The sequence below is a fragment of the Sorex araneus genome, chromosome 5 (genome assembly GCF_027595985.1).
Source record: "Sorex araneus isolate mSorAra2 chromosome 5, mSorAra2.pri, whole genome shotgun sequence".
NCBI classification, from domain to species: Eukaryota; Metazoa; Chordata; class Mammalia; order Eulipotyphla; family Soricidae; genus Sorex; species Sorex araneus.
Genome location: NC_073306.1, coordinates 129,486,177 through 129,502,306, shown reverse-complemented (window position 1 = coordinate 129,502,306; position 16,130 = coordinate 129,486,177). Strand labels below are relative to the sequence as shown.

General features: G+C 53.4%; 1 protein-coding gene across 1 annotated transcript in view; it reads right to left on the bottom strand.

The window, feature by feature from the left end:
- ZSWIM3 (zinc finger SWIM-type containing 3) overlaps positions 1-16,130 on the bottom strand; it is a 27,882-nt gene extending 11,752 nt beyond the window's left edge. Inside the window, exon 1 of the mRNA XM_004618772.2 lies at positions 15,781-16,130. Coding sequence (XP_004618829.2) covers positions 15,781-15,935 — 155 coding nt within the window. The 5' untranslated portion in view covers positions 15,936-16,130. The remainder of the gene's footprint in view (positions 1-15,780) is intronic.

The window sequence follows — 16,130 nt, the reverse complement described above, 5'->3', positions numbered from 1 at the left end:
AACCCTAGAGACAAAGCACAGGGCTGGCCCCGAGAGCAGCGTGCTGGCGTGCGGCTGGCCTCGCTACCAAACATGGCTAGGTGTGGCCCAAACACTGCCACTCCCATAGGTCAACCTTAGAGGGTAATACCGCAAAGATAAAATTCTGTGTAATAAATGAATGTTCGGTTGGTTTGGGGGTCGCAGCTTGTACTGCTCAGGGGACCACGCGCTGTATCAAGGACCGACCCTGGTCTCCTCCAGCTCGCCACATTCATGCAGCAGCCCACACAACTGTCTGGTCCAAGAGAAGGACTCCAATAGGCAAGACGCCATTCTTAGATAAATCAGCAAGTTAGGAACAAGAATTCAGTGTCAAAAATTCTAGCCCTAGGGGCCGGAGCGATAGCACAGCGGGTAGGACATTTGCCTTGCACGCGGCGACCCAGGTTCGAATCCCAGCATCCCATATGGTCCCCTGAGCACCACCAGGGGTGATTCCTGAGTGCATGAGCCAGGAGTGACCCCTGTGCATTGCTAGGTGTTCCCCGGCATCCCATATGGTCCCCCAAGCACTGCCAGGAGTAATTCCTGAGTGCAAAGCCAGGAGCAACCCCTAAGCATCGCTGGGTGTGACCCAAAAGCAAAAAAAAAAAAAAAAATTCTAGCCCTAGGGGCCAGAGTGATAGTACGGTGGGGAGGGCATTTGCCGTGCACGCAGCTCACCTGGTTGGATCCCCGGCATCCCATAGGGTTTCCCAAGCAGAGCCAGGAGTAACTCCTGAGAATCACTGGGTGTGACCCAAGAAGCAAAAAAAAAAAAAAAAAATCCTAGTTCTAGAGGGCCTGAGAGATAAGGCGCTTGCCTTTCACATAGCTGACATGGGTTCAATCCCTGGCACCATGTATGGTCCCCTGAGCATCACCAGAATGATCCTTGAGCACAAAGCCAGGAGAAAACCTTGAGCACACTGGGTGTGGCCCAACTGCCTGCTCCCCCATTAAAAAAAAAAAGAGGGGGGGAAGAAAAGCTTGTTAGGGGCCAGAGAGAGTATAGGGGGGTGGGTAAGACCCTGGCCGCCTTGCTCACTGCTGACCTGGGGTTACGTCCCCACATATGGTCACCTGATCTCTGCTGGGAGATATCTCTGAGCAGAGCCAGAATAAGCCCTTAGGACTAAGTGTGGCTCCCAAACAAACAAACAAACAAACAAACCACAGCCCTACACTGGGTAGTTACGTGAACTTGGAGAAATCGCTTTCTTCTTCTTTTTTTTTTTCTTTTTTGGTCACACCCAGCGATGCTCAGGGGTTACTCCTGGCTTTGCACTCAGGAATTACTCCTGGCGTGCTTGGGGGACCATATGGGATGCCGGGGATTGAACCCGGGTCGGCCGCATGCAAGGCAAACGCCCTACCCGCTGTGCTATCACTCCGGCCCCGAAATCGCTTTCTTCTAAGTCTCCTATTTCTTCCTTTTTTTTTTTTTTTACGGGGAGGCAGCCCTGGCAATCGTACCTCGGGGTCTCCCACTCAAGGCAGCGTTCCTGCTGGGCTACATCCCTGGCCTATGCACCAGTCACCAGCACCAGACTATGAATAATCAGCCTCTGATCCAAGAATAATCAGTAGCTCCAACAGTGAGTTCATTCAGGGCCCGAGAGATGGCTCAGTGGGCTGCCCTGTCTGCCGGCATTCAGGGCTGGCGTGTTTTTGCTCATTTGTTTTTGCTTTTTGTTGCCTTTGGGCCACACCCGGCTCAGCGCTTACCCCTGGCTCTGCACTCAGGGCTCACTCTAATGGGCCCGGGGACCATCTGGGGTGCCGGGGATGGAGAGCAGGTTGGCTACGTGCAAGGCAAGTGCCCTCCCTGCTGTACCATCTCTCCGGCCCCTGGAGGGCTGGGTTTGCCCCCCAGCACCACTGGGAGGAGTGACTCTGAGTAGCTCCTGCATAGCACCAGGCCCTGCCCCCCCAAAAAAAGAAAGGTAAATTCACTTTTTTTGGTAGGTGGGGTTCCCCCCAACCCCGGTAATGCACAGGGGTTGCTCCTGGCTCATGCACTCAGGAATTACTCCTGGCGGTGCTGGGGGGGACCATATGGAATGCCGGGAATCGAACCTAGCATTGGCGTGTGCAAGGCAAACACCCTCCCCGCTGTGCTATCACTCGGGGGCCAAGGTGAATTCGCTTAAGGGCTGTGCTGGAATCTTTCCCAATATCCAGTAGTGTCCCTCCCTCCCTCTCTCTTTTTTTTTTTTTTAACTTCCGGGCTCACACACAGGAGACAGGTGCTTGACGGATGAGTCACAGCCCCAGCCTCCTTAATTCTTTCTTTTTTCCCCTAAAAGGTCAGTTCCCTTCAGGTTGCTATTCCCCTCCCACGCAGCGACGCGCCTCAGCCACCATCTCCGTCACTCGGCATGGACCAAGCAGCCGGTGGGGGAGTCTCGGGGGAAAGGCAGCTTCCGGCAGGGCCTGCTGCCAGTGGGGAGTGCTCCTGAAGACCCCGAGTCCTGAGCACTGCGGGGAGGGGGGTGGCCGAGTGGGGTGGAGGGAAACACCACTCGGTGGAGCACGCGCCGCTTCTCAAAGGCTCAGCTCTGTGCATCTCGGTTAAAACGTCATTTTCTGTCAGGATTTCCCACTAATTACAGCCGGTAACACTCCCCCCAAAACACCTCATAGCGAGTCGTGGCAAAAAAAATATTAGAAGGGCCAGAGCTGTAGAGCAGCGGATGGGACATGGGGCATTTGCCTTGCACACAACTGGCCCGGGTTCGATCCCAGATGGTTCCCCCAAGCCTGCCAGGGTGACCCCCCTGAGCACAGAGCCAGGAAGAAGCCCCGAGCACGGCCCGGTGTGGGCCCGGCCCTCCCTCCTGTCGAGAGCGGACCTTGATCTTGAAAGGAGACGAAAGCAGTGACGTTAGTATTACGTTTAACAAACGTAGGTGAGAGCAGTGACTATGTGACAATGACGACTCAAAGCAAGGGCGGAAAGCATCAGCTGCTGGGTTTTTCCTAACATAATTCCCCAAACACTATGATACTTTATTTCTGTCTCATTTTTGCAATAGGAATTCAGCAAGGTCAGTTTTGCCAGAATATTCCTGGGCTGGGGCACAGGCCTGGCATGTCTGAGGCCCTGGGAGATCACTGGGCATGTCTCTTTCCCCTACACCCTCAACACACATACACAAGCACACAAACACACATATACACACAAACACACACATGTACACACAAACGCACACAAACCATATAGACACATAAACACACACATATACACACAAACACACACAAACCACATATACATATAAATATACAAATATATACACACAAACACATATACACACATATATACACAAACACACATACACACAAAGACACACACGCCAAAATAGTCCTGGGCTTTATCAAGTTTCCCAAAAGTCATATTTAATAATTTGCTATAATTAAAATCCTGTTGGTTTTTTTTTTTTTTTTTTGGTTTTTGGGTCACACCCGGCGATGCAGAGGGGTTACTCCTGGCTCTTCACTCAGGAATTACTTCTGGCAGTGCTCAGGGGACCACATGGGATGCTGGGATTAGAACCCAGGTCAGCCGAGTGCAAGGCAAACGCCCTACCTGCTGTGCTATCGCTCCAGCCCCCTAAAATCCTGTTTTTAATTAGTAAAAAATTCTGTTTTCTGGGACTGGATCGATAGCACAGCGGGGAGGGCGTTTGCCTTGCACGTGGCCAAACCGGATTCAATTCCCAGCATCCCATAGGGTCCCCTGAGCACCGCCAGGGGTAATTCCTGAGTTCAGAGCCAGGAGTAACCCCTGTGCATCGCCGGGTGTGACCCAAAAAAATCTGTTTGCTGAGATCCTGTCATATTCATCACCCCTATGGATGTCCCTTCCCCACTCGTTAGCTGTTACTGACCAGGGTGATGTAAGGGGCTCGTTATCGTGACTTCCAGGGGCCTGACTAGTCCGATAGCTCCGGGGAGATGAGTAACTCCAGTTTGCAATCTGCCTCATTTGTATCGTATTGTTCGTCGTGACCGCATCTGCCCATCAGACAGGAGCTGCCTGCCAACGCTGCACACCGGGCGGGGAAGGGTAAGCAGGAAGGAATGACTAAGGAGTGACTAATCTTTTTAAGTGGCCAGTTTATTAGCAAGATTTTTATATTATGACTTTTGTCTTCCTACACGGATGTGTGTGACCATCAGTACATGAAAAAGTGAAAAATTGGATCCTAAAGCCTGGTTCAAAAGGAGAATTAAATAAGACCATACTTGTCAAAATCTTTAGCACAGCATCTGAACCATGCGCCCCCACATTCAAACACAGGTAGCTATTAAACTGCGTAGGAATTTAATATACACAGGAACACACATGTACACACAAACACACACAGGGGAGAGACATCAGAATGCTTTATGGACTGCCATAACATCAAAGCCAAAAAAAAAAAAAAGTGTAACATAAAGAAAATCAACAGCCATCTATAAAAATATGAGCGGGGCATAAGATCATGGATCTTGGGGCCGGGGATAAAGCTCGGTAGGCTGGATCCCACGCGGGAGGCCCGGGCTGGGTCTCCAACACCACTTGATCATCTCCCCAGCCCCCAGCACTGCTGGGAGAAATCCCTGAGCACTGTTCTGGGAGCATCCCATAAACACTGTTAGCAACGAAAGCACAGGACCCCTGTTGATTGGACTCCGGTCATTTCAGGAAAGATTTCTGTGATTATCAGGGGAACTCCCACTTTTGTGTATACTATAGGGAGGCTTCAGTAAGAATTTACTAGGCCGGAGCAATAGTACAGCAGATAGGGCGTTTGCCTTGTAAGCGGCTGACCTGGGTTCAATCCCTAGCATCCCATATGGTCCCCCAAGAGTAATTCCTGAGTGCAAAGCCAGGAGAAACCCCTGAGCATCGCTGGGTGTGACTCAAAAAGCAAATAATAATGATAATAATAATAATAAAAAGCCCTCTAAATTTGCTGAGCTAAAGTTATGTTTCAGCTCTTACATGAAATGTTGTATTTAATTTAATCTTCACCACATCCTCTTCACTTTACAGGTTCTGAAACTGTCACAGAGGTTCAAAATCTTGCCCAAGTTCTAGGGTAGCCCTGTCTATCTGGCAGGAGAGGGCTCACTTTTTTTTTTTTTTTTAAACATTAGTGCGTCACATTTTATTTATTTCCTTTTTTTCTTTTTGGGTCACACCCAGCAATGCTCAGGGGTTACTCCTGGCTTTGCACTCAGGAATTACCCTTGGAGGTGCTTGGGGGACCATATGGGATGCCGGGGATCGAACCCGGGTTGGCCGCGTGCAAGGCAAACGCCCTACCCACTGTGCTATGGCTCCAGCCCCGAGAGGGCTCACTTTTAACCATCCTTCTGGGTTTTCCTGGGCTGGAGTGATAGCACAGCGGTACAGTGTTTGCCTTGCACGTGGTCGACCCGGGTTCGATTCCTCCGCCACTCTCATGGAGCCCGGCAAGCTACTGAGAGTATCTCGCCTGCACGGCAGAGCCTGGCAAGCTACCCGTGGCGTATTCGATATGCTAAAGACAGTAACAAGTCTCAAGATGGAGGCGTTACTGGTGCCCACTCGAGCAAATCGATGAGCAACAGGATGATAGTGACAGTGACTGGGTTTCCCCGGAAAGGTTTAAAGGAAACCACCTTTACTTCTGCCTAAGTCGCCCACAGCATATTTGTCCTATTATTTTCAAAAGGATTTCTTTAAATCAGTTCACTTTCTTTACTTAAGGACTTTTACCTCTACATACCAAAATATAACTCACTATTAAAGTCACTTCAAGGACCAAAGTGACAATACTATAGAGAGATAGTACAGTGGGTAGGGCCTTGCATGTGACTGACCCGGGTTTGGTCCTGGCATCCCATAGGGACCCCCAGGTATTGCCAGGAGTAACTCCTGAGTGCAGAGCCGGGAGTATTTTTGGAGCATTGGGCTGGGTGTGGCCCGAAAACAAAAACATACCCCAAAAGTGATAGTACAGCGGGGAGGGTACTACATTGTCTTTGTCCGTAGCCAACCCGGGTTTAATCCCCAGCGACCCATGACGTTCCCTGAGCACAGAGCCAGGAGTGAGCCCTGAGCACTGCCAGGCGTGACTCAAACGAACAGGGGCTGGAGCAATAGCATAGCGGGTACGGTGTCTGCCTTGCACGCGGCCAATCCGGGTTTGATTCCCAGCATCCCATAGGGTCCCCCGAACACCACCAGGAGTAATTCCTGAGTGCAGAGCCAGGAGTGACCCCTGAGCATCGCCGGGTGTGACCCAAAAAGCAAAAATAAAATAAAATAAAATAAAAAAATAACTTCACCTGACCCCCAGAAGTAAGCCTATCAGGTGGTAGAGAACATGACGATTTTGCTAAGTTATCTTCTTTTTTTTTTCTTTTTGGGTCACACCTGGCGATGCACAGGGGTCACTCCTGGCTCTGCACTCAGGAATCACCCCTGGCAGTGCTCAGGGGACCCTATGGGATGCTGGGAATCAACCCGGGTCGGCCGCGTGCAAGGCAAATGCCCTCCCAGATGTGCTATTGCTCCAGCCCCATCTCCTGCAAACAGTTCCCCCCACACACACACACTGCAGTTACTCAAGAACAGTGCTCAGCCCTCACAAGCCTGTATCATTCAGAAAGGCTGGCAGGGGAGCCGGCTCGAGAGGCGGAAGCACGTTTGCAGCCGTGGGTCTGGACCCACCACCACCGGGAGTAGCCTCTGGCGCCCTGCCGGGACTGCACCTCCCCAGCACCCAGGGGTGGCCCCAAACAAAAGGCCAGTGTGCCCTGCACCCACTGAGTATCCCAACCCGTGCCCCGGGCCAGCCTTGACACAACACCCCAGTCCGCGATCAACCCTTCCCGGCCAAACGCTTGGGCCGCTAAGGAATTCACTTCCTCCTCCACTAGCTCACTCAGCTTTTGTCCTCCAGGACAGACACGCCATGTGCTTATCTGTGCCAGGCCTGTGCCACGGGGGAAATATTTGACCTCTTACCAGACGCTCGTTGAGAAAGCCGCCTCCCCCAAGGAGCAACACCTGAGCACCAAGCCCGGAGAAGGCCCTAAGCACCGCGGGGTGTGGCTCCCCCCCCAACCCACACAGAAAAGCCTCGCCACGGCCAGCGACGTGATTCGAGGCTCTGCCGTGTCACACATGACACGGGGGGGGGGGGGGGAGTGATGACAGGTGGGGATGAAGCCATAGCACAGCGGGGAGGGCGTTTGCCTTGCACGCGGCCGACCCGGGTTCGATTCCCAGCATCCCATAGGGTCCCTGTGCATCGCCATGGGTGACCCAAAAAGCAAAAAAAAAAAAAAAGTGATGACAGGCAAGAAACAGACAGAAAGCGACGGCCCTGAAACAGGCTAGGCCTGACCGTCGATTCCAACACCCGGGTGCTTCCTCACACCGTCACGGCTGCCAGGCCTCAGGGCGACGTGCTGAGAAACGTGTCCTTCAGCGGTTCTGCCACTGGGTGAGCCACTGCCGCGGTGCTACAGCCACCTCGGCCACCGGCACCCCATGGACCCGCTGGTGCGGGAGCTCTCACGGCGCAGGGTGCCCGGCACGGCCAGGGCGCCACTGTCCTGTCTACTCTGCTGGGCATCGGCACGCCAGGCAAGGCAGTTTCTGGAAACCTGAGCCTTCTCGGGGCCGGAGTGACAGTTGAGTGGGGAGGGCGTTTGCCTTGCACGCGGCCGACCAGGGTTCGATCCCCGGCATCCCCTGGGGTTCCCCGAGCACCGCCAGGAGTGATTCCTGAGTGCAGAGCCAGGAGTGACCCCTGTGCATCACTGGATGTGACCCAAAAAGCAAAACAACAACAACGAAAACCCTAACCGTCTCTGTTCCAACCAGAACTGCCTTCCTGGCCCTTCCCAGCGTTCGCGGCTATAACTCAGACTCAGTTTCCCTGCTTCACACCAGGTGATTCTGGGGAGAGTGGGAATTTTCTGTTACCGATTTTTTTTCTTTTTGGGGGGAGGGGCTGGGGGTCGAGGGAGGGGACCACACCTGGCCGTGCTCAGGGCTTTTTCCTGACTCTACACTCTGGAATTACTCTCGGCGGTGCTTTGGGAACCACATGAGGTATTTGGGATTTGAACCTGGGTTGGCCGTGAGCAAGGCAAATGTTCTCGCTACCGTGCTATCGTTTGGCCTCCTGTTTTAGATTTCTTTCTTAGTCACACACTCTGCCAAGCCTTGACTACCCTGTCCCATTTAACACGGCCTCCCTGTCCCTCGAACAGCAGCTGCTGAGAAACAGCCTTCAAAAAGTAAGAAACTGGCAGGGGGCTGGAGCGATAGCACAGCGGGGAGGGTGATTGCCTTGCACTCGGCCCGACCCAGGTTCGATTCCCAGCATCCCATATGGTCCCCTGAGCACCGCCAAGAGTGATTCCTGAGTAATTGAGCCAGGAGTAACCCCTGTGCACCGCCGGGTGTGACCCAAAAACAACAACAACAACAAAAAAAAAAAACAAAGAAAAAAGTAAGAAACTGGGGCTGGAACGATAGTACAGCAGGAAGGGCATTTGCCTTGAATGCAGCTGACCCAGGTTCAATTCCTAGCATCCCATATGGTGCCCTGAGCACTACCAGGAGTGATTCCTGAGTGCAGAGCCAGGAGTAACCCCTGTGCATTATCAGGTGTGACCTAAAAAGCAGAAAAAAAAAAAAAACCCTCAAAATAAAACTCTTTTCGGGTGCTCTGAGACTCGTGTTTTTTTTTTTCTTTTTGGCATATGGAATACGCCACGGGTAGCTTGCCAGGCTCTGCCGTGTGGGCGGGATACTCTCGGTAGCTTGCCAGGCTCTCCGAGAGGGACGGAGGCCAAAAACAGTAACAACAAGTCTCACAATAAAGACGTTACTGGTGCCCGCTCGAGCAAATCGTACTCCTGAGACCCATGCTGGCAGCAGAACCCCGCTGTGCTGGCCTGGCCAGGGCTCACTGCATGCACGGCAGACACCAGCCCCCTTCTGTCCGTCTCTCTGGCCCCAGTGAGGAGAAAACTGCATCTCAACTAAAGCAGAGAGGTAGACACTATTAGTCTCCTCCTTTTATGTGTGTGTGAGGGGTGGTTGGGGGTCACACCCGGCGATGCTCAGGGGTTACTCTGGCTCTGCACTCAGGAATCACTCCTTTGAGTGCTTGGGGGATCGTAGGGGATGCCGGGGATTGAACCTGGGCTGGCTGCGTGCAAGGTACGTGCCCTGCCAGCTGTAACATCACTCCGGCCCCAAATTACTTTCCTCTTAACGTGAACTTTTCCCAGCTAATTTTCTATGCATAATTCTAGTTGATATTTACGGGATATTTTTCACAAATGAGGCAACATGAGAAGCTCTTTCTTTTTTTTTGCTTTTTGGGTCACACCCAGCGATGCTCAGGGGTTATTCCTGGCATTGCACTCAGGAACCACTCCTGGCGGTGCTTGGGGGACCATATAGGATGCCGGGGATCGAACCCGGGTCGGCCGTGTGCAAGGCAAACTCCCTACCCACTGTGCTATCGCTCCGGCCCCCAAGAAGCTCTTTATATATTTACATTTCTTACATGTTTCCATTATCTTTACACATTTAACTTTTTACATGTTTTCATTTCCCATGGCAGAGCCTGGCAAGCTACCCGTGGTGTATCGGATATGCCAAAAACAGTAATAATAAGTCTCACAATGTGAGACGTTACTGGTGCCCACTCGAACAAATCGATGAGCAACGGGATGACAGTGACAGTGACATGTTTTCATTAACTTTTTGGAGGGAGGGGGTCACCTGGAGGGTCTCAGAGCTTACTCCTGGCTCTACACTCAGGGAGCCTTATGTGCCGCCGGGGATTGAACTCAGGTTGGTCACATGCCAGGCTGTGACCTGCTGTGTGATGTGGGCTCCTGTATTAACTCATTTAATGGAGATGCCAAACACCCGCCTTTGCTAAGCTACCCAGACTAACAACAGAGCCTGCTTGTGTGGGGCTGGGGTGACAGTACAGATGGTAGGGCACTTGCCTTGCACTTGGCTGACCAGGGTTGGATTCCTGGCACCTCTTACGGCCCCCTGAGTCCCATTAGGAATGAGTTTTGAGTGCAGAGCCAGGAGTATGCCCTGAGCATCACGGGGTGTGGCTCAAAAACAAAAGACAAAAATCAAACAGCCAAAAAAAAAAAAAAAAGAAAAGAAAAGAAAAGAAAAGAAAAACAACCTGCTCTCGTCAGCAGCGCCAAGGCAACCATCATATTCCGGGAACGCAGACTCAGCTGGCCCTGGAATTGTTCGCATAATATACGTAGTGCCGAAACCACAAGCACAATCATTAATCCTGACAGCGGGCCGAGGAGACAACAGCAGGGAAGGGGCTTGCCTTGTATGTGGGCCTGTCCCTGGTGACTCACAGGGTCCCCTGAGCCTTGCCAGGAGTGATCCCTGAGCAAAGAGCTAGGAGGAAGCCCCCAACCCAAAACTAAGCAAACAAAATAAATCCTTTTTTTTTTTGCTTTTTTTTGGGTCACACCCGGCGTTGCACAGGGGTTACTCCTGGCTCTGCACTCAGGAATTACTCCTGGCCGTGCTCAGGGAACCCTATGGGATGCTGGGAATCGAACCCGGGTCGGCCGCATGCAAGGCAAACGCCCTGCCCGCTGTGCTATCACTTCAGCCCCGCAAACAAAATGAATCTTGATTAATATACTGGAACATAAGACACACTTCTGGGGCTTCTGGTGGCATTCTCTCAAACTTCCGTCTTCCTCCCTCCTCCCCTCCCACGCCCCAGCTGCAAGTCGGACCCAGGACCTCACGTGTGGCTGCTCCTTTGCTCTACTGTGGAGTCCCACTCCCGGGCTGTGGTGATATTCTTACAAAATCAACTGTCAGGGGCCAAAGGGAGAGCACAGCGGGGAGGGCGTTTGCCTTGCATGGGACCAGCGACCCGGGTTCGATCCCCAGCATCCCATATGGTCCCCTGAAGCACCACCAGGAGTAATTCCTGAGTACAGAAGCAGGGTCACTCCTGGTGGTTCTCAGAGGACCATAAGGGGGTGCTGGAGATGGACTGAACCAGAGTCAGCCGTGTAGAATCTGCAAGAGGTCATCTGTCTCTCAGTCCCTCTTCCTTCTATTTGTTTTGGTTTGTTGGGGGGCCACACCTAGCGGTCCTCAGGGGTTACTCCTGGCTCTGTGCTCAGGCAACCATCCTAGGGCTCAGGGGACCATATGGGTACCAGGAATTGAACCCAGGTTGGCTGCATGGAAGGCAAACGGCCCACCCTCTGTACTATCTCTCCAGGCACCTCCTCCTATTTTAATTAGTTCTTTTCTTTTTCCTTTTTCTTTTCTTTTCTTTCTTTTTTGCTTTGTTGGGTCGCACCTGGAGATGCTCAGGGGTTACTCCTGGTTCTGCACTCAGGGATCACTCCTGGCAGTGCTGGGGGACCCTATGGGATGCCGGGGATTGAACCTGGGTCGGCAGTGTATAAGGCAAACGCCCTACCCACTTTACTGTCGCTCCGGCCCCTTTAATTAGTTCTTTCTGTGATTATTTTAATGTTTCCTTCCTTGACTACAGAGAGAGGCTCCAAGAGGGCAGGGGTCTTATCGACATTCTACCGAAGCAGTTGCAAGAAGTAAGTTTTCTGTAAACAATGACTGAAAATTAATGAAATCGACCAAAGGAGGAAGTGAGGGCTGGAGAGACTGGTTCAGTGGGGAAGGCGTGTAGTCAACTCTGGCTCGATGCCTACCAGCACATGTGGTCCCCTGGGCATGACCAGGCATGACCCCTGAGCATTCCCAGAACTGAAACCAATATAAATAGCCAGGTAGAAGGAACATTCATTACCCCCGCCTTTTTGGGGGGGACACCAACCTGGCAATGCTCAGGGATTACCCCTAACTCTGCACCCAGGAATCACTCCTGATGGGCTCAGGGGACCATATGGGATGCCGGGGAATTAGACCTGGGTCTGACATGTGCGAGGCAAGTGCTCTGCCCGCTCTACTAGCTGGCCCTCAAGGAGCGTTGAAATTTAGACACTTTATCTTTTGGTTTTGAGGCCACAATGAGTGGTGCTCAGGGCTTACTCCTGGCTCTGTATTCAAGGATCGAGAGCCTTGGAGGGACTTGGGGCAGGAGTGCGGGGGACTGAACCTGGGTTGCCTACACACAAGGCAACTGCAATCTTGCACTCTCACTCCAGCCTCATACTTAGTTTTTTTTTTGGGGGGGGTCACACCCGGCGATGCACAGGGGTTACTCCTGGCTCTGCACTCAGGAATTACCCCTGGTGGTGCTCAGGGGACCATATGGGATGCTGGGAATCGAACCCGGGTCGGCCGTGTGCAAGGCAAACGCCCTACCTGCTGTGCTATTGCTCCAGCCCCATCATACTTAGTTTTTTTTTAAAAAATAATTTATTACATAACCACATGTAGCTATATCTATCAATATCTACCAAACCATATTATATACCCATGTACCTATACTTCTATAGGTGTATAAATATCTCTATCAATGGAAAAACTGTCAAGGTTTTTTCTTTTTTCTTTCTTTTTCTATTTTCTTTTCGTCATACCCGGCGATGCTAGGGGTTACTCCTGGCTTTGCACTCAGAAATTCCTCCTGGTGGTGCTCGGGGGACCACATGGGATGCTGAGAATTGAACCTGGGTCGGCCGCGTGAAAGGCAAACACCCTCCCCCTCCCTGCTGTGCTATCGCTTCAGCCCGTCTTCTAATCACCAATGTACAGAGAGCCGGGACAGGCTGTCAGAAGGCACGGAAGTCAGGAACCGAGTCTTCAGGTATCTGGAAGATACGCTGAGATCTGAAGGTAGGACAGCTACTGGGGAAGTTAACCCAGAGCTCAAGAATAACCTTAGACTGCAGCAGGAATATAAGCTATGTAGAAATATATATATATATTTTGGCTTTTTGGGTCATACCCAGCGATGCACAGGGGTTACTCCCGGCTCACACGCTCAGGAATTAACTCCTAGCGGTGCTCAGGGGACCATATGGGATGCTGGGAATCGAAGCTGGGTCAGCCAGGTGCAAGGCAAATGCCCTACCCGCTGTGCTATCGCTCCAGCCCCAATATGTATCTTTTTAAACCATCATAGCATTACTTCTTATATATCACTGCTTCGGTTTAGCCTAAAATAGTTTTCTTTGCATACAGAAACAAAGTCATTTTTTGTGCGGTGTTGGGGGGGGGGTGATTTGGGTCACACCTGGCTGTGCCTAGGACTCACTTCCGACTCTGTACTTGGGGATCACACCTGGTGGAGCTCGGCAGGTGCCTAGGATCAAACCAGGGTTGGCTGCAAGCAGGGCAAGCGCCCGCCCGGCTGTCCTGTCTCTCCGGCTCCTTGAAAGGGGATTCAAGAAGCGGAGGGGACACCTCCTGGTAGAGACCACAGAGGGGGCGTTCGGGGAGAGTGAGCCGAGGATGGGCCAGGCTGCCGTCAGCCGCCAGGGCCAGGAAGCTGGGGCTGGGTGGGGTGCCATGGAGCGTGAAGTGGGGCAGAGGGGGCGGGGCACATTGTGCAACACCAGAGGCGGACGATGGGCAGGAGACCAGGGGAGCGCCCCGGACTTCGCCCCGAGGGCAACGGGAGCCCCGGTCTTATCTGACCCAGACGGCGGGCAGCTCCCAAGCCTGCATTCCTTCTTGCTTATTCTCCCTCCCTGCTGCTTAGAAGCACGCTGCCCGCTTAGGATAAGATCCAAGCACCCCACAGTGGCACCTCCAGACCTTTAGCATTTGGCAATCCGGGACGGCGCCCGAGAGCGCCTTGGGTTCCTGCTAAGCAGACCCTGGCAGATGGCTTCTCCAACACGCCCCCTTCTGTCACACGCCTGCATTGCGCTGCAAACCTCTGGGTCAGCCCTCCCCACACTCCCGAGGGAACTAATTTGCCACTGACCCCCAGCTCTGATCCTCTGTAAGCATGCCTGGGAAATAAAACACTGTTTGTGGCGTTAAGCCTTGCCCCCTCTTCTCAATTATTTGCTCCTTTTGCTCTCTCTCTTCTCTCTCTCTTTTACGAGTTTTAGCCAGTGTTGCCCTGGGTTTACTGCTGGCTGTGCTCAGGGATCACTCCTGGTGGTGCTTGGGGGGCTCATGCAGTGCTGGAGATTGAGCTGGGGGTGGCTGCATGCAAGAAAAGCACCTTCACCACAGTCCTGCCTCTCTGGCCCCCCCACTTCTCTCTCTCTCTTTTTTTTGCTTTTTGGGTCACACCTGGCGACGCACAGGGGTTCTGGCTCATGCACTCAGGAATCACCCCTGGCGGTACTCAAGGGACCATATGGGATGCTGGGAATCGAACCCAGGTCGGGCTGCATGCAAGGCCAATGCCCTACCCGCCGTGCTATCACTCCAGCCCCCTGACTTCTTTCAAGGCACTAATTAGTCAATTTATCTGGGTCCAACTCTATGCCATTTTATTCACTTATTTTTGGTTTTGGGTCCACACCGGGCGATGCGCAAGGATCACTCATGGAGGGGCTCAGGGGGATCGTGTGTATGTGGTGGTGGGGATCAAACCTGGGTCTGCCACGTGCAAGGCAAGGAAGGGTCCTACCGGCTGGACTAGGGGTCCGGCCCCCCTGTGGCCACTTAGGGCAGCACGAGGGCAGATCTGGGGACTGGCTTCTCTTTATGATGTGTACTCAGCACAGCACTGGTGTCAGCAGAGTAGAAAGAACATAAAGCCTGCCTCCCTGCGTGAGAACTTCGGGCCACACAACCCACCCTGAGGTGACACTTGGGACACCGGGGCCCCCAGGCGATGTGTGTTCAGATGTGTGCTGATTTTCAATTTCTGGAAGGCAGAGAATTTCAGAGAAGGCCTGAATTTCTGACTCCTGCCCCCAACTCTGTCAAAAGTGGACCTCATTTAGGCGGTCATGGGGGAGCGGGTGGGGGTAGGGTTCAGGAGCTGGGGTAGGGGGGTGGGGGCAGGCTCATCTCAAAATCCCTTTTTTTCCAGTACAAGGAAAAGTCCAGCTCGCTTGCAAGGAGCTGTTTCACCAACGTCTTGAAAGCACTGGAGTTGCCAACCCTGCGGGCGGCTTCTGCCTGCCCAGTCCTCCCGCTGCCTGACAAATAGGAACAATGTAACATTTCCCTATAATTCTCCACACAGCCCGAGGGGGTGGGGGGTAAAGCCTGCACGCAGGAGGAGAGCGCGCTGCCCTGGGGACATGGGAAAGTGGCTATGGACCGAGTGCTTGGAAAACGGCTGCTGATCTCGGGATCCACTTACAAAACGAATGAATGAAACCACCAAGAGCCCACAGCGGATGGTGCTTCGGCTTCCAGACGAGCCTGATGGGGGCAATTCCTGCCTGGATCTTTTTTCTCCCCCCCGCCCCCCACTCCCCCAATCGTTTGTGAAGGCCATATGCTTTGTGAAGGGATACTGCAGGTGTGTGGGGAGGGAGGGGGGTGAGAAAAAAACCAACCACAACAACAACAGAAAAAGCAACAAATCGTCGTTATTATGACAGGCGGAAGAGCGATGGGAGTAGAGGTGGTGGAAATGAAGTGGGTGGTCAGAACGCGGTGCCACGGGGAGGCTCTGCCATCGTCGCGCGAGGCACCCAGCCGGGGCTCACACCGTGCCTGTGTGTGGCACGCTCTCGGCGACCAGGGACCCACGGCGCTCCCTCCTCCTCCAGGCGGCCCTCCGGGGGTGCGCGCGGCCCCTGCCCCAGCCTCCGGCCCCGCCCGAGCCCCGCCCTTACAGGATGTCCTCGCGGATGCGGGTGCCGTGGTTGAGGTTGTGGAAGCGGACGGAGACGCAGTCCCTGAGAATGAAGGAGCACCTGGTCTCCTTCTTGTAGGCGCTGAAGCACTCCTTGAAGTCCTCGTAGGTCTTGAAGCAGCTGCCCAGCTCCATGGTCGCCGCGGCCGCCTCGCCCCGGCGCCGGCCCCGAGATCGAGGCCAAGGCGTGCGAGCGGAGCGGCTGGCGCGGGCCCAGGAAGCCTGCAGGGCCGGCCCCGCGCGCCGGCCAGCTCGGGAGCCGCTTCCCCAGGAGCCCCGGGACAGACACTCCCGCCGGGGCTGGGGGCGTCGGGGCTAACGGGACTCAGC